Consider the following 27,735-nt stretch of genomic DNA (forward strand, 5'->3'; position numbering starts at 1 on the left):
TATATAAAATTTGTTCAGTTATAGCACAATTTCAAAATATGAAGCAATGTTTTCTCATTTTGAAGAAGAATTCTGTTTGTTTTGTTCTCATACTTAACAAGCATCTTAATTGGATATATTAATTAAAAAAACTCACGGTGAAAATTTAGTATGAAACTAAGAATATTAAACCACATGGAGCCTAACCTGATGTTATACGCATTTATTAGGTGCCAAATGCTAAAACTCTATGCACAGCAGTTGAAGTTCGGTCATTAATTTGTTAAAGCTGCGACATTTGGCGCTTCGGTCAAACTCCGCTTCGTGCCATCATTAGTTTATACATACATTTGGATTGTGAAATCTATTTCATGTCAAAGGTGACAGCTCTGATTATCTTTCAAACGCATCAGATAGTAGAGGCGACGGACGAGGAAAAATATTCTGTTTGAGTTATAACAAAATGAAATTGTGAATGAATACTGAAAAATACGAACGGATTATGTCCTTCTTTCTACTTTTTGTTTTTTTCAGTGCAATACTTAGAGGTAAGATGAATATTTATTTTCTGAAATATTCCTGAGTTAACAAAATAACTGTGTTGAATAAAATAGAATGGGAAACCAAAAAAAAAAAAAAAAAATTGAATAAAATAACTTTTTATTATTAAAAATTGAAATGAACAGATTAATTAAATGCTTAGATTCTTGAATTAAGAGTAGTAAGTATGTAAAATGCATTATCTATGGTAAGAACAAAATTATTGATGCAGAACTGCTATTGAAATTAAAACTATTCTACTAATTGGTTAAAAAAAAAGAAAAAAAAAAGAAACGTGTTTGATATTATCTGTAAGAACTTTGGCATTGGCCCATGATTCATTCATTGAGCGAGTGCTTCTTATTAATGAGAATTTGCCTTCAAAGCGTTCTATATTACACGCAGGGGTAATTTTAATAAGCATAAGTTACTGTCAACAGTATCGTTTCTACGATATCTTAAAGCTCTGTCTATCTCATTTTTCTGGTACGAATGTTACTTTTCTTATTTCCCCCTCCAATGTTACTGATTCTCTGAAACGCTTGCAAACAGGCATCCATATATAGTGCCCCATTAGCACTCATAGGTTGATATTTGATAAATACAGAGAGAGACATCTTATGCTGCACTACAATTTCGATATTTAAAACAATTGACGGCCAACCATTTTCCCCCATTTTTTTTTCTTGTGCGTATCAACTCAAAAGTGATAAATACACAGGAAAATGTACGTTCTGAGTCGACCATAAACATGCATTTTTGTGTCATTACCATACGACAGTCAAAATATATAGGAGTTGAATTAGAGAAAGGTATTAGATTAGAGGCAAAAGACGCCTCATGGATTCATGAGAACAACTGTATCCTTATGATCATAATACTGAAACTGAATCATAAGTACGACTTCATACAGTGGTACAAACATTGAAATTTGTTTAAAATCGTATAATAAGTGTAAATGTAAATCAGTGTAATGACTATCCTTCTTGGTTGGATGGATGGGAAGGGCACAGTTGAGCTTGAACTGCAGCAATCTCCTCGTGGTAAGTTCTCAGTTTTTAATACAACAAAATATATTTGCATTTCCAACAAAGAGATACACAGTGCACTTTTATAGATAAAATTTTTTTTTGGAATGACATGCCCTAGTATACAATCGATTGTTAATTTTCGCTTCATAAACGTTGTGTTTCGTATTGTTATTCTCAAATTAGATATGATCAAATTGATGTCGAAGTAGTAAAATTGTACCTTCGAGTGGCATTAAACTACTTTTGACTTGTGCTGCAAGTTTCTCGCTTATTATCCGGTTGGATTGGTGTTTGTTTCGTGCAAGTACAATGATATGTTCCTTTATAATAAAGATACAGACCTACAAAAATAACACTTAATTGCAGTAATTAAGCATGTGCGTAAATTCGTAATAAGGTTTTTGATCTTATTATTATAAACTCAATTTTAAAAAAAAGCTATAAAAATATTTTTGAAATAGAAAATCGCTTGATGCCAACAATTATTTTGTAGCAATATTTACTTCTACCCATATCTCACCAAATCAATCATTCTCCAAATGCACTTGAACTTTGGTTATTCGAACCTCTTTTATCTGGATTTTTGGATAATCCGGATCAAACTTGATAAATGCATTAAAAGTTTGCGTTCACGTATGTATTTCTCAATTATGATTGCAAGAATGTAATTAAGTACGTCAAACATTTGCTTTTAGATTCATCAAATAACGTTTGTTTTATATTCACTCAAACGTCACATGTGTTTGAACTAGAAAGCACTGGACCAACTCTTCGTCAAGAAATGATTTCAAAAATTATTTATATAATTTTTATTGTCTAGCGGTCATTTCTGGTGTGAGAATCATCTACATAATTCTTCAATGACTTGTAATTTATTCTATGTAATTTGGTTACAAAGCATGTTTTTTTTCTGTCTTAATCAACAGTATGTTCGCATTTAAGGATTTGCTTTGCCCCCATATTATTTAGATTTTCGATTATCCAGATTGCCTTTAGTGTCAGTTAGTCCGCGGAAAAACGAACACGAAATCATGAAATGAGATGCTGAAAAGACACTGGTAATGAATTTTTGTAGTTATGAATTACGCTTACCTGGAATGCACAAACAATAAATAATAAATGTAATAAAAAATAAGCATTCGTTAATAAAAATGACGTACAGAGGAAATGTAAAAGATAATTTTGAGCAATAAATATCACAAGCATGTTATTGGATTTGGCTGAAAATATCTGGTCATTTACATTTAAGAATGCCCCCTTCTTCTTTTTCAGAGGTTGCGGCTGACAGCTTTGGTTGTGAACTCCCCAATGCCATAGAAAACGGCAAAATACGGGAATTTTATGTCAAAGGACGAAAACACTTTTTAGTCACTTGCCTACCGAGCTATAATTTAGATGGACTGCGTATGGGAAGGTGTATAAATGACAAATGGAATGTCCAGTTTCCTCGCTGTAATAAAAATCAAGGTAATTTTGTAAAGGAATGTATTTTTTTTAAATATAGATTTGTAACATTTAGATTTTTGTTTGGGGTTTAGTACAATAGACCTCCAGTCCCAGTGCTTGGTCATGTAAAAACACTTTCTCTCTTTTCAACACTAATTTATCATTACAATTTTTGTTTACTCTGAACCTTATGCAGGAAAAGGCATCCGAGAAAAGCTCTTTTGTCGGATGTCTTTTCCTCCATAAACTAATTTCTTTTGCTTTGAAAAAGGCGTTGCTTGTAACGCCAAAACATGTGCCTGCAGTAATCTGCAACTTTTTGCTTTTTGACGTTATTATTTCTTAATTTACTTTTTAGCACAAAGTATTTATTTAGGTTATTAGATTTCATGTTGCATGCAAAAAAAACTTGTTTTTGAGTAAATCAATATCGGTTCTAAATGCTGTTTATTAGTGAATAGGGGAGAGTTCTCCAAAACGGGATAGGCGGGCAAAACGGGATATTGAGCCTCGGAGCTTGACTGGTGCTGCTATCTCGCGGGAGACAGTCTAAACTGGTTCCCGACCGGCATGACAGCATTCTCAGCTGATCTCTCAACGCTCTAGCCACGTGTTTCGCAAATAAATATTTTTTCAAAGTTTTCAAGTGAGATTTTTACTTATTTTGAACTTTTTTCGACTGCAGAACAACTATCCTTGTGCTTCTCCGCCCTCCGTAACAATTCTAGTAAGTACTGTGTTTTGTTCATAGCTCTTTTAACAACATTTCATGTATTTAAATATTGCTAGTGAGTCACGGTTCAGGGGTCAGCCATTTATGTTGTCAAAAGCATCACGGTCGGGCAAAACGGGACACTTTTTGGGTGCCGAAAACGGGATACAATTTTGATGTGACCCGTTTTACCCGACCATTTCCATTAATGTTTTGGCAATGTGTTTAAGTTATTTTCATTGAAATAAGTGACAAATTAAAATGTGTATAATCAATTACAACAATTTATTTTAATTTTAAATAGTTATATTTTCGAAATAAAATAATTTACTTTACTTTTGGGGTACAAATAATTGGCCTAAGTTATGCACAAAATTTAGTTATAGGTTAAAACTGTAAGTCAGAAAAATGTTTTGACCAAAAATTTAAGTTTTAAATTAAAAAAAAAGTTGAGTTTTTTTAATAATATTTTTTAGGGGGCGGCTTATACAAAGATCGACCAGAAAACCACACGTTGTGCGCACTATAATATTGTAAAAACATAAGCTAATCACAACTAAACTTTGACCATATTTTCTTTGGCAATTTTTAAAAAGATAATAATTTATTTTGGTTTCAGAATACAAGATGCCTCGCTATTATCAGCGAACTTCATTTAAAAATAGCTGGGATGAGCAGAGCATGGCAGAGGCTCTTCGAGAAGTTTTAGAAGGGGGGATGGATTTTCTGCAAACTGCCCATTCATTTAATGTCTCAAAATCTACACAGGAGAGAAAAGTGTAAAAAGCTCGCTTAAATGCTTTGACGAAGTGGCTGCTGTAAAAAAGCTGGGCAGATTTGAAAACGTCTTTACTGTAGTTCAGGAAAAACAGCTAGCTCAACATGTACTGATATTAGAAGAAAAGCTCTTTGGAATTATCCTAACCGATTTGAGAATCCTAGCTTTTGAGCTGAAATTAACAATATTCAGCACTGTTTTAACACCATTAAAAAATGCCGGGTAAGCGCTGGTTGTACAATTTTCTTGGAAGAAATAAAACCCTTAGTCTGAGAAACCCTGAAGCTACATCGAATGCTAGAGCAAAAGGTTTCAATCGCGTTGCCGTGTAAAAGAACGGGAAAGAACTGAAAAGCTGAAAAAAAGGGATACCAAAACAAGTCTCCTGAATGTTCCGAAGACCAAACAAACGATGCGTAAAAGAAAACCAAAAGATGCAAAACAAATAAGATAAAGTTTAAAAATGTTACTCTGAACCTGAAAAAAAAAAAACCGCAATAATCATTTGCAAAAATCGAAGAAAAGGAAGCTAACATAAGAAAACCTAAAAAAAAAAAGTAATCATCAGTTAACAAAAGGTTGAACGTCGTCACCTTCAGATGATGAAGTTGAAAAATATGAAGCAAGTATTTTCTGCAACGCTCTGTATCTTGAATCGAAATCTGGAGAAGGCTGGATTCAATGCTCGAGCTGCCAAGGTTGGTTCTTGAAGTCTGTTCCAAAGCAGAAGAAGACGATTTCTGTGTGTAATTTTTCAAATTCACAATTAAAAAGTTTATTGGTATAAAAACGTAGCTTAATTTTGTTCTAAAAATTAAATCAAAATTAAAATCAGCAAATACCTAATAACATACAAATCCCTATCCCTTTTTACCCACCCTTGGTAGGGTAAAACGGGATCGTGTATGACTTTGTGAAACTAATATTTTTCACATAAATATTATTGAACAATTGTGACAGAGGTATATTTTTAAATGACATCTAACTTTGGAATGTGCCTTATACACAATAAGAAATAAAGCGAAAAATAGATAAGATATCCCGTTTTGGGGTACTTTGCATTACCGAATTTTAAGGACTGTAAGAGGCATTTCCAAAATTCAGAAATATTTCATGCTCGAAATAGTTGAGATTTTCCACGCCAGAGCTCCAGGTGAACATCGTTTTTGGCGGTTGCTTTCCGAAAACCCCAGTTTTTCCTATGAACATTTCATATATTAAAAAAATATATATATTCGTTCCGTAAATTATATTCATTTCAATGCTACAGTAGCATTCCTCTCCATAAAAAAAGTATCTAGAAAACTGCAACAGTTATATTGCGACCCGAAAATTTGGCTTCAGTTGCGGCCTTCAAACATAGCGAAGTTGGAAACCCCTGTTCTAGAATATACACTTAAGTCACCAACGCTGCCCTCATGCGAATCAATATTCATTAAAGAACCAGAATTTTTAAAGTACATTAAATTTAAATTTATCTTAGTGCAGAAAGTTTTGGTAATACTCTAGAAAGAATGTAATGTGCTTTGGTATTATTTTCTCTTTAGAAAATTTGTGCAAAAATTTGAAACCTCCTGTTTATGGGAAAAAATCTTGTTCCAATGGAGTGGCACACATCGGTTCGTCTTGTTCTTTTGAGTGTTCAAAGAGTTATGTTCTAAAAGGATCCCGAGAAAGAATTTGCCAAGGAAATTTAGAATGGTCAGGAAAAGAGACTTACTGCGTGCCGAAAACAGGTGAGTAACGAGCTTTTTTTTTTTTTTTTTATCGCTTTTTTTCTTACTTCACACTTAGACGAGGCATTATCAGAAAGTAATTTTAAACATTTCTTTTAATAGTTTTTTAACCTCTAGAAAATCGCCCGTCAAGGAATGAGACGTGAAAATTGCTTCTACATTTGAACGAAGCAATTGCCGGTTTGGTGAAGTTTTGATATTTGAAATTTCAATCCTAACTCCAGTGGATTGGCCCTAAACTCCAGTAGATAGCGTTCATTGTTGATCACATTTTTGTTTCTTCATTCACCTTAAATTACAGCTATACCAGCGAAACAATTAAGGGACCAGATCCACTTTAGCTTTGTCAAAGTTTAGCGTTTCTCTGCATGTCGAAAATTGCCAAATAATATTATCAAATCATAAATAAATCAAGGTATACTATGGCGCGAGTTTCATTGTTGATGACGTCAGAGTGTTACTCTATCAGTGAATTGGCTATTATATATAAGGCAATTTAAGTTTGTAAAGTGTTAGAAAATATCATGTGACGTTTACTATTTTCACTTTTAAATTTTAATATTAAGGCTTTACTTCGAGTTGTGTTTGGTTACAAAAAAAAATAATAATAAATAAAATATTTTTTTGTGTGATGGATGATTGGGACTCAGAATTGCTTTCTTAATTTTAATCAATTGCTGTTTAAAATTAAGAACGTTTAAAAAGTAAGGTAAACACACCAGTAGTGGCTAATTTGAGGTTTATATTTGAAAAAATAGGATTCCAGGTTTCTCAATGGATTCTAACGTGAAAGAAGTGATACCTCGTGCACGCTTGATGCATGGGAGTCCTGGAATCCGATTTTTCAAATATAAACCTCAAAGTAGCCACAACTGAAGCACTGGCCACAACTGGATGTTTTCCCTATCTTTTAAAAAATGTTTTCAATATTTAGAGTTTTAAAATGTTCTTTTCAAAAGAGGGATTTGTTTCTTTCAATTTAGTTAAGAGCGATGAGACAGAGGCTTTCCGTTTAATTCTTTTGGATCTAATACACAAAAGAATGTATTGAACTCAAGCAAATTTCCGATTTTTAAATTTTGCGGAGTTTTAGGTTGCGTTGAATTCATTTTGAAATTTTGCAAAATGTTTGACTATCTGTGAACTTTATTGCTCGTCTCTCAATCGCAAAACGTGATGCCATGAGAAAAGAATTTACACATATGAACTATCCTCGTGAGAATGTTTGCTCATTAGTGTTTTGTAGTCACAGTCTCTTTAGGGGGAGGATATCGGACGTTTTTCTTGTTTTGCGTGACCTATATCTGAAGAGTACAACGAATTGTGCAAAAATTGGTATGTAAGGGGATTTCAACGGGAACAGTAATTAATTAGGCCTACAAGTCAATCGCTCCGTAGGTAGCATGATTGAACGTTTTTCTCGTTATGAAAAATTGTTATACAGTCGGACCCCGGTTTAACGAACCTTTATTTAACGAATTTCGCGATTTAACGAAATTTTCTCTATCCCCGACTAAATTGAAGACAAAAACCCCTATTTACCGAAAAATAAACCCCGAATTAACAAATTATTTTAACAGTCGAAAAATATTTTTTTTTTCTTAATTTGAGTTTGAAAATATTGGATTGTTTTCCAAATTTTATATCCACATTATATCCAAGAAAAAGACTTTTCTTGGAATCAGAATTTTTTGACGGGCGAGAGGACAACCAACGAATATTGATTTTGAAGAAAGCGATTCTGAAACTCCCATTAAAACTGCTACTTTTCCAAAAGCTTACATGGTCTTGAAACTGAAAACATATCTCATGCAGCAGGCTGCAAATGACACAGTATTTTCTTCTCTCATTAAAGTCGAAAGAGAACTATTTCGTGTCAAGTGTCAAAGAAATTGTCAACCATCAATTACTCAGTAGTTTAAAATTTCAAATTAACTAATGTGTAATAAGTCGTGAAATGCTGAATAAAAAGTGTACACTTTCTAATTATGGATATTTTTGTGTAATTGCATATTAGAGGTTTTAGATAAGGTAAATGCAGTTTTTAATTTTTTTTTCACGCCCCGATTTAACGTATTAAAGTTTGGGCCCCGATGAATTTGTTAAATCGGGATCCGTCTGTATCTCAAAAGTTAACGTAAAGATTCTGAAAAATTTGAAAAAGTTGCTGATTGGTTTTTGCTCTCAAAATCGCTGTAGGACGGGTAAATCAAAGTTATTTTCCATTAAACACGATAAATTATTTATTAAACTAAATAAATTAGCTGTAACTTATTCAATAGATTTGTTTTCTTTGAACTTTGTTTTCTTCGTGCTAACCTGGCTGCCACGACAAGTAATTTTGAAATACCGCTGAGAGACCAAATCTTGCTCGTTGCGTTCATAGAAAGTATTCAGGTTTTAACTTTATCTATATAGATTTGTATGATTTTAGTTGATGATTACGGTAGAGCGATTGGGCGACTCCATCCCTGCTTGAACAGTCGATGTGAACAGAGATGTCAGACTACGGAAAACGGCTATAAATGCTCATGTGAACCTGGCTACGAGCTAATTGATGATCACAAATGCAAAGGTATGAAGTTATTGATTGTCAGAATTAATTTTGAAAAAGTTAGACTAATAAGAGACGTAAATAAAGAATAAATACCTTTGTGCTGAGAATTAAAAAGTCAGTAATCCAACGTTTTTAAGCACAAAACTTGCAAATGATTGCAGACACGTGTTTCGGTGTTACAAGGAACACCTTTTTCAATGCAAAGAAGTGTGAGCTTTTGGATGAAAAGTCATCCGAGAAAGGCAACACGGTGGAACAGGAGATAGTATAAATATCAAAAAATAGAAATTAAACAAAACAAAAAAGATAAAATGACACCTGGAGACAAAATTTATTATATAATTCCATCAGGAAAAAAAACCGTTAAGTAATAAATTTTAAAAGAAATTCCATAAACAATGCAAAAAGTCCAAAAATGAAACCAATCATAATAAATTAGCAATAAATTTACCAGCGGGAAAAAACTATGTATGGAAGCAATGTATCAAATGGAGAAATGCAGGAAAAAAAGAGTGAAGGATAAACATTTTGGAATTAGTTAATCACAAAACGAAATAAGAAAGCAAAAAATGAAAAAATAAAAGTAAGAAATGTACGACGTTTACGTAAAAATAATAGAAAATCTAAACCAATTTTAACAAAGGAGTCCACACAGAGGAAAAATAGGGAATTGCAGTAAGATCGTTAACTAAATTAGAACGGTTGCTCAGGATATGGAAAGATTCCCAAAAATCAAAATCCAACGAATTGGGGCATTTTTGGATAATTTGATAAGAGTTAAAATCAAAAGAGTGATTCGATTCCCAACAGTGTTGAGCAATACTGGATTTATTCAGCTGTTGTTTTCTCACATAGCTTTGATGTTCTTTTAACCGAAATTTCAAAGAACGGCGGGTCTGTCCGATGTATCCGAGTCCGCAATTGCAAACAATTTTATAGATTCCACAGCAATTAAGAGGGTGAATAGAATCTTTAAGAGACGAGAAAGAAAGTTTATTAATAGGAGAAAATACCACTCGACCGGAACGTTCGTAAATAATGAGTTAACATCAAAAGAAGCCATACAGAATTAATTGGAACGCAATTCTGAATTTTTTTGACAAACTCGATAGAGTTTTTTTACAGTGAATACATCAGGGTTCATTATTATGCCTTCAGAGTAGACTGTCTGAATTTCATTTTACCTCTAAGGAAATTGAGGATTTAGTTTTCCTTACTCATACTTGTCTAAGGCAAAGTTCCTTTGTTTTTAATGGTAAATTTTATACTATGTCGGATGGTTTGGCAATGGGAAACCCACTTAGCCCCATCCTTAGTGATATTTACATGCATTACTTTGAGGTCAAGTTGTTTCAGAAACTACAGTTTCAATTCTATGTTCGCTATGTTGATGACTGTTTTGTTCTTATGAACCACGATCAACTAAGCATTGATGATGATTTATCTATTTTAAATTCCATTGATCCTCATATTCAATTCTCTTGTGAAAAAGAACAGAATAATTGCCTTCCATTTCTGGATGTTCTCGTTTCTCGAACTGAGTCCGGTTTTGAAACTACGGTTTATCACAAACCTTTTGCTGTTTCCTTACCCCCACATAGATTGTCATCTCACCCTCCTAATCAAAAATATTCAGCTTTCAACACATATGTTTATCGTGCAATGAATATTTGTTCTTCACCTGAGCTTCTTAATGCGGAACTTAACTATTTAAGAGCTGTTGCTGTTGATAGAGACTATCCGCCCACCTTAGTTGATTCCAGTTATAAAAAACTTTGCAAAAAATCTCAAAATGTTGTTCTTAATAGAACTTTCAACACTAAGAATTTAGCTGTTCTGCCTTTCTTCCCTGGTATCAGTTTTCAGGTTGCTAAGATTCTGAAGCGATTCCAATTCCAAGTGGTATTTTCTCCTATTAATAAACTTTCTTTCTCTTCTCTTAAAGATTCTATTCACCCTCTTAATTGCTGTGGGATCTATAAAATTGTTTGCAATTGCGGACTCGGATACATCGAACAGACCCGCCGTTCTTTGAAATTTCGGTTAAAAGAACGTCAAAGCTATGTGAGAAAACAACAGCTGAATAAATCCAGTATTGCTCAACACTGTTGGGAATCGAATCACTCTTTTGATTTTAACTCTTATCAAATTATCCAAAAATGCCCCAATTCGTTGGATCTTGATTTTTGGGAATCTTTCCACATCCTGAGGAACCGTTCTAATTTAGTTAACAATCTTACTGCAATTCCCTATTTTTCCTCTGTGTGGACTCCTTTGTTAAAATTGGTTTAGATTTTCGATTATTTTTATGTAAACGTCGTACATTTCTAACTTTTATTTTTTCACTTTTTGCTTTCTTATTTCGTTTTGTGATTAGCTAATTCCAATATGTTTATCCTTCACACTGTTTTTTTTTTCCCCTGCATTTTTCCATTTGATACATTGCTTCCATACATAGTTTTTTCCCGCTGGTAAATTTATTGCTAATTTATTATGATTGGTTTCAATTTTGGACTTTTTGCATTGTTTATGGGTTTTCTTTTAAAATTTATTACTTAACGGTTTTTTTCCTGATGGAATTATATAATAAATTTTGTCTCCAGGTGTCATTTTATCTTTTTTGTTTTGTTTAATTTCTATTTTTTGATATTTATACTATCTCCTGTTCCACCGTGTTGCTTTTCTCGAATGACTTTTCATCCAAAAGCTCACACTTCTTTGCATTGAAAAAGGTGTTCCTTGTAACACCGAAACACGTGTCTGCAATCATTTGCAAGTTTTGTGCCTAATAACGTTGGATTACTGACTTTTTAATAAGAGACGGTTGCGCATAAGTGCTACGTGCTATATCTCGAGTTACGCAGCTGAGAAATCGATCAAATTATGTCATTTATCGTCAGCTTTTGAAAAATTTAACCTTCGCAAAAACACAAGGGGCATGAATTTGTGAAATTTCTTTTGGTGAAAATGACATATAATTCTGTAGATGACACCGATTAAAATTCAGTTTAACTTCTCCAGTACTTTTTTGACGTCTCTTATTGCAACTAGAATGTTTTGGATTTTTTTCTGGATGAAGGAAGGCTGAGAAAATTCTAAATTTATTAAGTGGTTTTAAAACAAAGAATATGATAGGATACTTCTTTAAACCTCCATAATCAATGGAAAACTTTGAAACCACTTTAACAACTCTTAGGCACCAAATCAGCTATTATGCAATTCTATCACAAAAGCATTCTCAAATCTGATTAAATTTTTGTCGTATTTTTAAATTTTTCAAGCATTTTGTTAACTTTTTTTTGTATGCTGTGAGTACGCATGCTCAAATAACTTATTGCATTAAAAAATAAAAACCTCTTAATGCAGACCCGCACCTGAACAAGACAGTTCAGATTATTTGTTTTCTGGGAAAAGAAAGTCAATAAAGGTAATTCTCGAATTAATTTGAACACAAGTAAATAATATTAAATATGTGGAATATTACTTGGTCGAGTCATCAGTGGGGCAAATAACCTGTAATCAAGTGGGGTATATAGCTCTCTTGGCAAGGTTAATCACCCCACCACTACTTGTTCAAACAGGAAGCCGGCGAATCACTTAGAATATCCTTCTTTATGATATTCTCTTGGAGTATAAATAGGTAATTTAAGGGAATATTGGAACGCCTGTTACTTTAACTAAAGTTCTTTAAAATACTAACTTAGATAAATCGTTAAAAATTCTTATCTTTCATTTTGTTATAAAGCTGTAACTACCTCTAAAATTTGCTGAAAGTGGCAATAGGGTACGCGTAAAACGTCTTTATTTACCAACTAGCCGCCTGCGGCGACCAGCCGGTCCGCTTTCTTACGCCATTCGCCTTTCTATGCAAGCAGCCGCCTACGGCGGCTGGTTGGCTAACTCGTCATTTAAATTTTTACTTCAAGTTTGCCGCCTTCGGTGGCTGTTTAAATAAATTTGGCAGCAGCATTAATCATATATCTCTTTCTTTTGTTGTGCCATTCACATTTTTACGGCAAGATTGCCGCCTTCGGCGACTATCTAACTTTACGATCTTTCTCTAAATTTTCTTATCCATCTCTATTTATTTTAACCTCCCCTCCCATTTCCTAATAAAAACAAAGATCTTTCAAAAAAAAAAAAAACCCACCTTTTTTTATTTAAGTAGAGCAAAAAAAAAAAAGTTATCTTCAAAATTTCCCATAGTGTGCAAAAAGTAGCGTTTGACAAAGAAAAAAAAAATCTGTTATTATTGATTTAAATGTGCATAACTATGAAATGTAACGTAATATAGATGCAGCAAAACGTTCCAGCTTGGGGGGGGGAAGGAAAAAGAAATAAATGCAATCCCTAAATAAAACAGAAAAAAAAAGGAAAGAAAAAAGCAAGCTCTGCCGGAAAACACGTGGTCATCACGTCATAAAATGTAGAAGTAAGCTCTATAGTAAAAACAAAAGATAAACATTGTTTGCGATTAAGATTCCATCGTAAATACCGAATCGAAATCCAAGTAGTGACGTCAGAGGCATAAAAGATTGAAGAACGCTTTTTTCGACCGATGCGTGGAAAGACATAATGAGTTCAGCATTTGAAAATTGTTTTTTAAAAAAACTATTGCGTATTTTTAAGAACTTTTTTCTTTTGAAGAGGGCGAAATGGTTTTACTATTACCAACTTAAATTTTAGAAATGAGGCTTTGATACTTCTCGCAGGATGATATTAAAAAAAAAAAAAAAAAAAAAAAAAAAAAAAAAAAAAAAAAAAACAAGAAAAATGCAAATTAAAGGTTTTTTGAAAAATTCATAAAAAATACAAAAATTGCTCTATTTTCAAAAATTTTTCATTCATCGTATTTAAAATTAAATCTCCTACTTTATAGTGCAAAAAATATTTGTGTGGCGCGATTGGTTCGGGGTCTGTGAGGTAAAAAGTGCAAAAAAACACATAAAACATTAAATAACTTTTTTTCTAATTAAAATATCAAAAATCGAAGCCCGAGGTGCACATCTTCAGCAAAAACTACACCTGTATACCAAATTGTATCTTTCTAGGTCTTACCGTTTTCTCGGGATGCGCGCCACACACACACACACAAACATCTTATTTTATTATATGTATAGATGGTCTTAAAAAAAATACATCTGTCGCATTCTGGCTGAAATCGTGAAATACATTACTGGGGCGTTTTTCATAATGGTGCACGGTGTCCCGATTTACTCTACTAATTATTATTATTACTATTTTACCGTAAGAAATCTGAGAAAAATAACTTAGAAAATCGGTGTTTCAAGAATGTTTTTCTTTAAATTTTTTAAAACATAATCAAAGATTTTCATACCACAGCTGTAAAATTCTATTATGAGCAATATTCTGATTCTTACTTACTTATTTAATTTTTTCATTTATTAGAAGTTTTTTATATCTGCTTATTGTATACTTAGTTCAAATGCAATTTGGATTCTGAAGTTCCCATTTTATAAACATTTTTAAACAAAAAACGACAAAAGATATTTAAACACACTGTTGATGACACGGTCCTTTTAAAGCTTAAAATGTTTTGTTCCTAGATATTGATGAATGTGCTAACAAGGATAGTAATTCATGTCAGCAGTTTTGTCACAACACACCAGGAAGTTTCAAGTGTTCTTGCTTACCAGGTTTCGTATTGACTGATGGTACAAAGTGTGAAGGTAAAATAATTACATATTTCATCCACGATAAGTAGTTTTATTTCAAGAGAAAAAAAATCTTTTTTTTTTTTAATATTTACATTATGATAAGTATTGATGAGAAACGAATTTATACTTTTCTAATTGCACGATGCATAACGTGTATCTGAAGCAATTAGAAAAATGTACTATCTTTAAAATACTGGTTGCATTAAAATGCAAATATTTATTCGTTTATTTTGAGCCATTACTTTTACCTTCCAATATTATCAAAACAAAAATAATGATAGTAATTATTATGATTCAGTTCAAGTCAACTGTTTTAACTTAAAAAAAGAAAAAAGAAAGAAAAAAAAAACTTAAATAGAAAAGAAAAACAACCTTTTTGCTTACATTGAATTATTTTTACTTAGTCTATTAATACAATAGAATCCAGAAAAGTGGCTGAGATTTTTCTTATTTGGTTCAAGTATGCATTAGTGCGAAAATTGCTAAGAGTTTCAAGTGTCAATCCAAGAAATAAGATTAGTGGATTGAAATTTTTATGATAGTGTGTAGCATTGTTCAAAAAACGCTCCGCAGTATAAATAAAGTAAACAAAAATTCAAACAAAGATATTAAAAACTACTTCAAATTTTCTATCAATGAAAAAGTCGCTTTCTAGTAATTTTGGATTCAGCTCTTGAATAACCATCTTGTGTCACTCAGAGATTGTCAAGTAAAGAGCCTCAAGATAGATTTGTTGATATGAAAGTATTTTTTTTTTTTTTGATGTAGGATGTTTATCAAAAATAGGATAACTTTACAAAAGGTTTCAATGAAAGCATATAGACTTGCTAAAATGTGTTTCTAGTACAAGGCATCAATGAACAATTACCAGCTAAATATTAAGTTATGATATGAGCATAAAAATTTATGTAAAATGACATGGAGTTTACGCGTAAAAATTGCGCAGTCTCAACACTGTTATGGGCATCTCATACAATATGCACCATCATAATGTAGACTACACAATTTGGAAATATTTAATCCATATGAAAAGATTACTTCTTTAGTTAAGGCAAACAATTATTCTCCATCAGTTTTTTCTGTTTTGAAAATTCAGGCAAATGATTTTCTAAGTTATCTAAATTAAATTTAGCTTTTTTTTATTATTATTCTTAGTGAAAAATTTGGAGGTGCAACTGCCCCCTCTAACCTACCACCTAATTGCCTCTCCTGCCCACAACTTTAGTCCAGGACAGCTTCTAGCCTCAACGCGTAGCTCAATTTTACTTTTTGAATTAAATATAAAACTGAAGTATATACAGTGATACGTAAAGTGGTTCAAAATTTACTGTAACATTTCTTCATACGCAATATTTTAGAGAAATGGAGAAGATAAATTATTTTTACGAACTTTTCCCTGGAAAGGGATCGTGAGCAGACACCTTTGGTTGCCTAAACACCGGCGCACATAGATGTCTTTACTTACGTGAAAATAAAAACGCATGTTACGATTAATTAAACTCAAGACTAATTTTGAGCAAATTTTAACTTCTTTTTTTTTTAAATTTTTAAACTAATTCATTCTTTATTTTGAGCTTTAATAGGGGATTTTTTGTTTCATAACACTCAGACGTAAAAACAGTTAAAATATAGCATCCATAACTTTAACATAATAACGTATAATTAAACTGAACTGATCAGCTTTCAAGCATTTTTCTCCGTGTGAGTTATGAATTTAGGAATTTATCAAAAATTAATCATATCTATTATTTTTGTTAAAGCTTGAAATGTTCTATTTTTATTTCAGACATTGATGAGTGCGCAATTGAGGGGAAAAATCCGTGTCAGCACTTCTGTCATAACACGTTGGGAAGTTTCGAATGTTCGTGCTCACCTGGTTATATTTTGGTTTATGATACAAAGTGTGAAGGTACAGTACTAGTAAGATCTTGAATGTAATCAAAATAGGTTCTAGAAAGAAAAACGTCTGTGGTAATGATCGGCATAATCGAGAACTTTTGATTGTCAATATCTCGGGAGTTAAGTACTTTTCATTTTCGAGTTATTGACAATCGAGATCTTTCAAAACCGAAAACTCAAGTGATTGATAAGCGCGAACTTTTGAAATCGAGAACTCGAGTGATTGACGATCGAGATCTTTTGAATCGAGATCTTGAGCAATTGTCTTCTCGATTATTGTGAATAGAGATCTCGAGATGTGATAATCGAGAACTCGAGATGTGATAATCGATAACTCAAGGTACGATATTCGAGAACTCGAGTTGTGATAATCTAGAACTCAAGTTATGATAATCGAGAAAGCAAGATGTGGTAATCGATAACTCGTGATACGATAATAGAGAATTAGAGTTGTGATAATCTAGAACTCGAGTTCTGATAATCGAGTTCTCGCATGATTTTAAACAATCGAGTAATTCGATTATGAGTACGCGATTATGCCCATCACGAGTCAGAAAGGCTAGTCAGATACTATACGTAGATGCAGGTCATGCTAGAGCCACTATGAAGGATAAGCCTGTGCCTTAGAACAGGGATTAGTAACTGGAGTGAGCAAGCCCAATCATTGGTTTAGGGAACGCTGAGTTCAAGGTCCCGATGGTTCAACTACGACGAATGGCAGACACGGTTTACGCGAAACGAGGAAAAGAAACCTGATTTCTTCCAATATATTTTACTTTACACTACATCACGTGACTTGATATCCTTGCTTCAAGATTTAAAAGCTGCACTCTTTCCACCTTTTATCCCTTCTTCAATTGCCTGTGCATGCCCCTCATTTTGCTTAATGGTTTTATAACCAGTCAATTTTTTTTTCTTATGACTTTATTTGGAAAATTAATCCATAATATACAGGAAACGCATACAGACATGAAGAAAGAACAAATTGAAGCACAGCAGAGGATGAAGTTGGATACAACTTAAAGTTATGAAAGTTCTTCCTTTTTTTGACGACCCTAGTGTAGATTGGAAATGTCGCTAGGTTTTTTTTTTTTTTTTCAGAATTTGGATCGAGTACTGAGCATAAAAACACATGTTCTGATTAATTCAGTACTTGCTTTTCAGATTTGGAATTCACTAGTACAGTTAGATTACCGATACGATCTTTATGTTCTGTTAGACAGTTATGATCCGTTTTTAGCGTTAGCCACTGATTCCATATGAATCTATGACTGTAATACCATATCCAACCTTCTTGTCGATTGTATTTTGCTTTTTTTTTTTTGCTACAGTTTTTTTTTTTTGGTTACATCGTGAAACCAGCATATTGTACCCATCATCTAATTTTTCACATTCATACACCGTTCCCTTTAGATGAATCTCTTCTTCATATTAGAGAAATGAATGAAATGAACCATATAAGTTTCTATGCAATCATGTTGAACTCCAAAAAGATTTTTAGAACAAACTTCATCCTTACCAACCAGGTTAGTACAGTGGCGAAAGCTCCTGAATGAATGCATTAGTAAAAGAGTTTTTTTTTTTTCAATTCCAAAACATGTATATGAAAAATTCCTTTTTTTCCTGCCGCTTTCGCTTTAGAACATTGTCTTTTTTACTATCTTCGCACAAACGAAAACTGACGAAAGCTATTAAGAAGTTACTCGTTTTAATAGTTAAAAAAACTTTTCCATGCAAGTTTTCTCCAATTGGCATTTTCTACAATTTCGAGCATATGTGTGGCGCATGTGTGACGACACCTTTAAGGTTTTGCAGTTTCTATTTAATACCGATTTTCACACTTACTCCCGAGAGTATGTTTAGTATTTTATTTAGACTCTTTGTAATTCTTCTCCAATTTTTCACAAAAACACGTTTGTACTAGCGTGTTCTTACACTAGTCCGATGACTTCACAAGCAAAACTAATACCTCACGACAAATACATACAGACAGGCTATATATCTTTTTCAATCCCTCTCTCTTCTAACGTATTGTATTTAATCTATTTTAAAATTTGTGACAGTATAAATGAAGCATTTCATTTAAGCATTTGGAAAAAATATTTCCAGTTTTACGTTGCATTACTTTTATTAAAAAATACTTATTTCACGTCACATCTCTTCTGCAGTTTAAAGTTACCTTAAATGTCTTTGAACTTGATTAATAATTTATTTTTAATGCGTTTTAGAATTATCATTTCTAAATTTTGGATAACTATATAATACTTTAGAAATCTTCAGTATATTGCCTATAGGTTACATGAACTGTTGCAACATAGCACAGGCACTATTTTCGGTTCTAATTTCGGATTACAAATGAGGCAGCGAGAAGCAAAGGGATGTAAGTGGACCTTTTCAAGTTTTGAGTTTAAAATGCGTTTAAAGTTAACATCCTAGGTAGGCTTTCATTGAAATTATTTTCTTAATCATGCAGCAACTACCAGGGCTACTAGTACCATCTCTTGCTCCAAGACAGAGGAGAAGTTCACCCCTACCATGTGTACCAATTATCTCCAAATATTAAATTTTGCTATTTCCCTTTGCTTCTCACTGCCTCAAATGTAATATTTTCCTTACGCATGAATGTTATAATTTACTTGAACAGACACTGACATTTGGTGTTTCTTGCTATAAAAAAATTTCCTTTCTTAATTACAAATCGAGGAAAAATGCTTTATTGATTTTTCAGGATGCAGGAAAAATTCTTACTGGTCGGATGAATATAATACTTGCTTTGAATGTCCCAGAAACTCGTATACGGAAACGAATGGCAAAACCTCAATTTTCGATTGCAGATGCCGTTCTGGATTCGAGGGAGATCCTTCACGAAATATTCCATGCCTAGGTGCGTGTTACTTATTTGTGTTTCCGGTCACTCTTAAAGTAGGTTCACCGACCTCCGATCGCGAGTGCTCCTCCTGGGCGGTGGCGTCCATGTCCCTCAGAATCGACTTTATGGAACCAACCCATTTCGGCTATCATAACTCTCAATAAACAAAAACAGCATATTGTACGAAACGACCAGCATCCGGCACATAATACCTAGCATCCAGGCTCTGGCATTAATTTTAATTTCGACGTTTTGAATTCAAATTATGCTTTTCACAATTGAACCGTTTATTTCAAAAACCTGTCAAGGGACAAACTCTAAAGTTTCGAAAAATCATTTTTACCTTCGTATAATTTTTTTCTATAAGGATTACAGTGTTTTAAAAAGGGATACATATTTAGATACATTTCTTTCAATAAAAAATATTGTAATCGTCATTGAATAATTTAATATGGTGATATAGATGTTTTCCTAGAGTTAGCCATTTTTTCGCTTGACTTGTTTTTGAAATAAACGATTCAATTATGATTGCAATAAGAGCTGTTGGAAGAATAAAAAAAAACCCAACCAGTAGGGACCCTTAGCAGTTCGTGACTGAAAAATTATAATTTGAATTCAAGACGTTCAAACTCAAATTAATGTCTTGGACTTGGTGCTAGATGGGGGGGAGGGACGGTAAGATTTTTGCGGTTAAATTTTTCTCTACTCTATTTTGCAGTAATATTTACCTAAAAAGTTTCCTGAATTTTTAACAGTGTGGACGCTGGATGCTGATGGCATAGGCGCCCATATACAAAGTTTTAATGGGGGGGGGGGGGGCTCAGATCTTTTCCTTATGGTGTAGCAGGATATTTTCCCCATAGACAGCGATTTCAGTACATATTAGAGTTATTAAAGTTTGACATTTTTAACAAATTATTCATTAATGACCGGAGAAGTAGTTTTTACATTTTTGCAAAGAAAAAAGTACTAAAAGCAAGGAAGTTCTAATTTATAATGGGGGGGGGGGGGAGATTTGAGCCCCTTTTGCCCCCCTATAGGGACTGGGCGCCCTTGGTTGTCGGTATTCTTTGTTTTTTTTTTTTTTTTTTTGGTTAAGCAAAATTATAGTCGTCATTTTATCGTGATAGTGAAGTACCATAGTGAAGTACCCATAGTGAAGTACTAAACGGCACTATTAGCATAAGGACAATTCAATGAAGTTAGGGACATCACAGTAAAAAAAAAAATTGATTGTATCACTACCTTTTTCTTTCATATGAGGTAAAAAAGACTGCATAAGTTTTATAGACAAATTTTGACAACACTACACAGTGCCCATGTGTGTCGTTGCATTAGCAATTCTAAAAGTTAATCTTTTTTTTAACTTAGGAAATTAATTGCTAACAAAGACTAACAAAGAAACTTTAAACTGTTATAACTGTCTTGTAGCAATTATTAAACTAGAACTCATAATTAATGTAACATCAGTCACAAAATTGTATAAAAGTTTGCATTGCTTGAACAAAAACAAACCCAAGTTTTCTCTTCATTTATGATGATATCTTTAATATTAATCCCTTAAATGTTTATAAATAGTCGAATTTAATTATTTAAAACTTATTTAAAATATGTAACATCAGTCACATTTCTCTTTTCGTTAATAAACCTCAAACAAATTACACAAATAGCACTGACTGCTGCAGAAAAGCAGAAAAGGAGGCGATATAAATTAAGAAATAAAGGTAAACATGAAAATTATAAAATGTAAAACAAAATGGAAGCTGGAAAGAGTGAATGATAAAAAATAAATAAACAATTTTAAAGAACTAACATAATTACCAAAGTTAATTTAGAATAAAATTTAAAAAAGAAATTATGTGAAGAAAAGAGCAAGTATAGAACAAATTTAAAGTATTGAAGTCCCAGGTTTAAATTTACAGCTGCATTGCCCCTCTTTAAAATAATGAAACCTTGGTAAAATATATTAATCATTTAAAGTGCTCTTTCTTATATCTTCACGAAAGAAAACTGCTGTTGTAAAAATTTTCCTCGCATGAAATTTAATAAACAGGTACTTCTAGTTCTTCCGGCATTACGTTTGAATAAAAGTGCTACATTATCGATACAGAAGTATTTCTAAATGTCACAGCTTCATGCACATTTCAGAGCTATCACTATCAGACTTGAAAAAAGTCATGTTATAAAGAGTTATATTTGAGTAAAACTTTTTTTTTAATTCAGAAGCTGTATTAAGTGTTTAGCAACAACCCTTTTTTTTTTACATTAAAGGAGAGAATCACTTCCAGCAGAACATGTTCCAAAACCGTTGACTGAAACTGGATAACGGGTTCTTGAAGAATATGATAAACAATTGTATCACGAGAAGTTTGATGCATTGAAATTGAAAACTAGGAGTATATAGTAATTGTTAAGATTCAAGAAGTAAAACATTGGAAATAGCCTGTCAATGTGGATGAAATGTATTATTCACATGAGAAAGGAATAAAATATTTAGCGCACTAGATGCAGTAAAGGAAAGAGGACTTTTTATTTTATGAAATACATCAAAAATATAACTTTTAAAATTTTATAAATGAACTTGTCTGGTGTTTTAAATACAATTTTACAATTTTAAATGCTAATTTTATGTTCAAGGAGAAATGATTTTTAATTGCAGCAATTTATTGTAAATGTAACATCAGTCACAAAATTTTTGTATCATCAGTAAAGGGTGTTAAATAATCTTTATACTTTTAGCTTTTAATTTATTTCAATAAAACAAAGTGTTTTCATCAAGTCTAAAATCTCTATTTTAAGGGGAAGAGATCTGTTTAGGTTTTACGTTATTAATTTGAAGATAATTTCAAATTATATATAAGTCACTTGTCTCAATGTCTCTTCTGCGTAACATCAGTCACGTTTTTTTCCCCTTAATTTCATACAAAGTTTTTTTTCTCAAGTCTGAAGAAAAGTGTGGGGGCAGTGATGTACCATATCATGATATTTTAGATCAATTTCAGAAGAAACAAAATTTAATTTCAAGACCGTGCTGAATTTATAAGTTGAAAACATAGTCAAGTTGTAACGTCAGTCACTGTGGACATACACATAAGTAAAACTGAAATTTGCAACACAAAGAGAACGAAACAACACCCAAGATGCCATTAGGAATTGAATACATGAACTATGTCCTCCTTTACTGCTTGCAGTTAGCTGTCATACATCGCGTTTTCCACCGCTCGGCCAAAGAGGGACCGTAATTATTATTTAAGTGACAAAAATGCGAAATCTTGTTTTTTGATTTTCAGAATTTATACATCATTTGGCATTGAAGAAAAAAACATTGAAACAAAAGTGCAAAAAAAAAAAAAAAAAAAAAAAAAAATCACAGAGAAACTGAAATTTTTTTCCAAATTTTCCGGCTTGTGAGCAATCGGAAAATGTAATTCAATTTCATCATTTTTTTTTCAGTATTTTCCAATTGCAAAGTTTTCGTTCTATGTCATTAAAAACAAAACAGATGTGCAAAAAATCACTAAGAAACGGCGAAATTCAGATATCCATTTAATCTAAAGTCTGTTGCAAAGATCGTACGGACTCCAAGTTGCTGGATACTTTTAAATCTTCAGGATTTGGAGGATCCATTTGGAGGATTCAGGATCCATCGCAAGCGGTCTGAAATTCCTATTTTAGCAGAAAAAATAACTTAAAGATTAAAACTTTTTTCGCAACATAATATTAACTATTTATTTTAAACTAAAAAAAAAAAAATCAAAACTTAATTACTATTATTATTTGTTAAGCACAAACGAAACATTTAGGTTATACTTTTAAAAGTTCATCGTGTTTAAAAGTTCATAAAGTTTTCAAATTTATAACTAAAAGTTATGCTGTACTGCTTTTGAAGGAATCAGTGGATGAATCACTGTGCTCTTACTGATATTTTGAAAAAATTTATTGAGTAAATATAACAACTTAAGAAAAAAAAAGAAATATTTTACAGATATTGATGAATGTGCTGTACAGAATTTTGGTTGTTCTGACAAATGTATCAACACAGCCGGAAGTGCTTACTGTTCCTGTGCTCTTGGATATGAACTTCAATCAGATAATAAAACTTGTTCTGGTAAATGCCTCTGCTTTGTTTTAATTTTGCAAAAAATAAAAAAGCATAAATGAATAAATGAAAAATACAAGAACAATAGCTATACATGAATTTTAATACTAACTAAGTAGCCAAATAAAATATTCGTGTCTTTCGATTTTGCTGTAGATGATTTAGAGCTGTGATCTCCAACATACTGTCCTCGGGCCACATCCGGCCTGAGAACACATCCCCGAGAAGCTTACAAAGTGAAAAAAAAAAAATAAATGAATTGATAATATGCTTCCTTTTAAGCCTTTTAAAAGAAAACTAAGTTCAGAAAACCTCAAACGCTACCACTGAGCCCTTAATTAAGAAAAAAATCATATGTGCGGCGGCTAGCGCTAACTATACTAACTAAACTAAGATATTGTTGGATTGTTGACCCGCCTAGGCTTCAAAAATTTGCAAGGTGGTCCTTGAGTAAGAAAATTTGCTCACCTCTGGTTTAGACCATTATTTCAAAATGCGGTAATATCATCTTTTCCCGTGGAGGACAATTTTGAGTATCTTGTCTGCTTTAAGGAAAGAGTATACTGGAAAAGGTTCCATTTACATTGTTGCGTTGCTGATTTTTAGATTTTATTCTAGCATTCAGTATTATTATATTTTTCCGATGATATCAAGGCTAATTTATTAGTTTTATATGACAGGAGGGAGAAATGAATGTAAATAAAGGAAACATTTCGTTTGGGGCTCTTTTTTTCCCAAGATAGTCAAAAAACTATTTAGTTGTCTTTTTAAATGAGAGGTAAACTATTTTGAGCTATAAATTCGTGAATTCTATACCTTATACCAGTGATTCAGATTCATGTAACCACGTTTTAAAACCAATTGGTGATAATGGGTATACTTATGTGAATTATAGAAAAATATCCATAATATATTGACGCAAAGTGTAATCATTCATAATGAGTAAAAAAAAAAAGAATTATTATATCAAATGATTATATTGTCCTTAAATTATTTTAATTTTATATGGGATATTATTGATTGTAATATTTGTAAAAAGCACAACAAGACTTGAAAGGCATTCACAAAACAATAAAGCAGTTTTAGACATTTTATTTATATTTTAAGTAAAACCCCTCAGTGGTAGATAATTTGGTAAATTTGTTAAACTAATAAAACAATCAATTGCCCACATCTAACTGCCACTTCTTCATATTAACGAAACGCTTGGTGCAATGTCTTTTTTTATTTAATATGTATTTATTGTTAAATGTAACATTTAAATTGCTTTTGACTGTATATAATAATTACTTTTTCAAAGTACTTTTTAAGCAACAGAATTTAATAAACTGGTGTACGTATTGAGTGGTTCTGAAATTGATTTTTGTTTCTGAATTTGTGAACAGATATCAATGAATGTGAGATTAACAACGGAGGTTGTCAAGACAAGTGCCTCAACTCAATAGGAAGTTACAGTTGCAGCTGTGGAAGTGGATATATTGTCTCAAAAACGAATCAATATTTATGTGATGGTATTTAATATTTTAAATAATCAAATCTTTGTTTGTAACTGTAAAGTTCAATGCAGTTTTTACTTTTAAGAAATGTTACAATTGATCTGTTAGGAAGTTAGTGCGTACCGGTATATACTTATATTAAAATATACGTATTTTTGAGTTTCAATTTTAGTTTCCCTTCGCAGTGACATGTATTCGCAACTCCAGAGCTTGAATACGCTACCTTGCGGTGATTAACAATACTAAAGAAAAAGGTAAAACATTCCATTCCACGTGTTTTCTTTGGGGTAAATTACAGGCTTCAGACAGTTTATGGTGTAATGTAATTTCAGAAGAATAGAAAAGAAAGCTTCCCACAAACACGATGAAAAATTACTGTCATTTACTAAGAATCAAAGCAAGTTATAAGTTACGGCATTTGTTTGTTTTACCTTTTTCTTCCGCCATTAGACAGTGGCTGCAGCTCCCCCTATAGTTTATTGGAGTTGCAAATTCTAGATGTCTAGAAATTGTGCTAAATATTTATGTTTTAAAATTGCTCCCAATATTAAAAAAATCTTCAATGCGAAAATATTTGCCTCCAGCACGTTTATTGACTATTCCAGGCTGAAGAGCCCATAACAAGGAAGAAACTGCAGTCTCTGGGGGGTCATAACCTGGCTGTTAATACTTTGCATGTAGTTTGCTTTTGCACTGGCTTGAGCGTTAACTTAATGTTTGTTGAATAAATCTACGTTATCGGTTTTTTTTTTTTTTTTTGCAAAATACAAAATTTTGAATTTATGTTGTTGAATGCAGTCTGAAGAATTTTTTGCCTGTTTTCTCGTACTTTGCTTGAGTTTGACAGAAAAAAAAAACTATTCAGCAATTTTCTGCCAATTAACTTATGGTGAACGAACTCTACTATAGTGATGTTAGTTTCTTAGAAAAACTTTTAAGTTTCTAATGCACACATTACATTTGAAATATTTCGAAGAAATAAATTCAACACATTATCCGGTTTTTAAAGAATCGTTTATTCTATTCTATTAAAATTCTATTATTCTTTTAGCTGTGATGGAATTGAAAATAAAAATTATTTATTATTTTTCTGAAAATGTATTATGTTTTGTTTTTAGACATTGACGAGTGTGCAGTAGAAAACGGAGGATGTTCTGAAATTTGCGTTAATTTTCCTGGAGGTTATTTTTGTTCTTGTAAGACTGGATTTCGATTGAACCGCACTGAAAAAAACTGTAAAGGTAAAATTTATTACCGTGGAAAACCTAATTTCAGAATTAAAAAACCGAAAAAAATAAAGGTTTTTTTTAAAAATGATATTTAATAAACTAGTCGACCCGTGCGGAACTCTGCACTGTGCTTCGAATCGTTTCATGTGGCGCGTTTCGCTCTTTAAAATTTTAAAGAAAGAACATTATGAAGAAAAATCGAAAAAAGTTAACGAATTAAAGTAAATGCAGAAAAAAAAGACATGTAATTTGAAGAAATCAGCAGCAAAACCTCGTTAAATCCAACGTTGGGATAATGCTCACCTTTTGGTTGTATGTATTTACAATGCAAACATAAATATCATTAAAAGTGTGACTGAGTGACTCGTGAAAAAGCAGTAATTGTGCATGTGAAAAAACGGGTTGTGGCAAATACAGTCCTGCCTATGTGAGCATCTGACGGAAAAAAAAGAAACATTAAAGAGATATTTATTGGCACGGAATTGAACTAGCGCCATTCCAATTAAGGGGACGATAGACCTTGAAATCGGCGAAAATTGACTAAAAAAAAAAAAAAAATATTTTTGTGTTTTGTTTTACTTTAAACATTTCTCTACCTAAATCAAAAAACCGCTTAACGATTGAACATTTTTTAACAAAGTTACGACTACTTAAAAATAGTACACAAAGTAATTTTTTATGAGATATTCCTCTCAAACTCAGCTGTGAAGCTGTAAACAAAGCAGGGCTAAACAATTTTTGTATAATAAGAATAAGTATAAATATTGTTCTTGTAAGAAAACATGGTTAAATAAATAATGACAAATAAAAACATTGAAAAAGAGGTTTTAAAAGGTAAGTGCAAATTATACTTTAATTACATTTTACGTGAAAATCATAGGCGTCGGAAGCGGGGGAGCTGGGGGAGCTTGAGCTCCCTCTATAATATTTCAGACCGGCTCAGCTCCCCCGGAAAAATTCTAACCGTATAGCTCTTTGCAGTACATTGTCTATCTCAAACCTGATTTCAAAAATGAGATCTACCTTTTTTAGGAATTTCCACATAATAACCAACAAAGAAAGGGGAGAGATGGAGTGGTCAGTACATTTGTGTTTCCCTCTTTTCAAACCTCTCGATTCCCGGAAGAAAAAGAAAAGTATTGAAGACAAGTTATCTACATAGGGGTGTTTTCCGCTCTCTCCACTTTGAGCTCGTCGTTCGCAAGTGTATTACACATTACACTGTAGCTCAGTTTAATGTTCTTATTTTTGCATGCCATTTGTATCTCACACTTCCGCTAAAAAGAGATAATCGTGAGCCAGTTTTGTATTTAAATATGAAGGTGCTCCAGACACGTATCAAAAAGAAGGTTTCTAAGGTAAACAACATCTGACCTTCTGGACGCTATCTAAAGAATCTCCGGCGAATCCTTTTAAATTCGTTGATTAAAACAAACTTGCAAAATATGAAACGAAAGTTAAATTAAAATACTGAGTGGTCATATAATATTTTTGTTTATTGCAATTATCAAAAAAAAAAAAAAAAAAAAGAAAGAAAAGAAAAAATGAAAGAAAGAAAAGGAAAGAAAGAAAGAAAAAAAAAACAATGCAGAGGAAGAAAAGAAAAAAAGTCCAATTTACAAACAAATTTATTTAGCATTTTTATCCATCGTTTCTTTCTCTTTTTTATTTTTTTCATTTCTTCAT

The 27,735-nt window shown here is 32.2% G+C and overlaps 1 protein-coding gene across 1 annotated transcript in view; it reads left to right on the forward strand.

The window, feature by feature from the left end:
* Positions 1-413: 413 nt before the first annotated feature.
* LOC129222337 (fibulin-1-like) overlaps positions 414-27,735 on the forward strand; it is a 60,574-nt gene continuing 33,252 nt past the window's right edge. Inside the window, exons 1-10 of the mRNA XM_054856836.1 lie at positions 414-527; positions 2,823-3,017; positions 6,034-6,222; positions 8,657-8,797; positions 14,347-14,469; positions 16,244-16,366; positions 19,085-19,240; positions 23,211-23,333; positions 24,710-24,835; positions 25,939-26,061. Of these exons, the coding sequence (XP_054712811.1) occupies positions 455-527; positions 2,823-3,017; positions 6,034-6,222; positions 8,657-8,797; positions 14,347-14,469; positions 16,244-16,366; positions 19,085-19,240; positions 23,211-23,333; positions 24,710-24,835; positions 25,939-26,061 (1,372 nt within the window). The 5' untranslated portion in view covers positions 414-454. The remainder of the gene's footprint in view (positions 528-2,822; positions 3,018-6,033; positions 6,223-8,656; positions 8,798-14,346; positions 14,470-16,243; positions 16,367-19,084; positions 19,241-23,210; positions 23,334-24,709; positions 24,836-25,938; positions 26,062-27,735) is intronic.

Source organism: Uloborus diversus, chromosome 1 (genome assembly GCF_026930045.1).
Source record: "Uloborus diversus isolate 005 chromosome 1, Udiv.v.3.1, whole genome shotgun sequence".
Classification (NCBI taxonomy): domain Eukaryota; kingdom Metazoa; phylum Arthropoda; class Arachnida; order Araneae; family Uloboridae; genus Uloborus; species Uloborus diversus.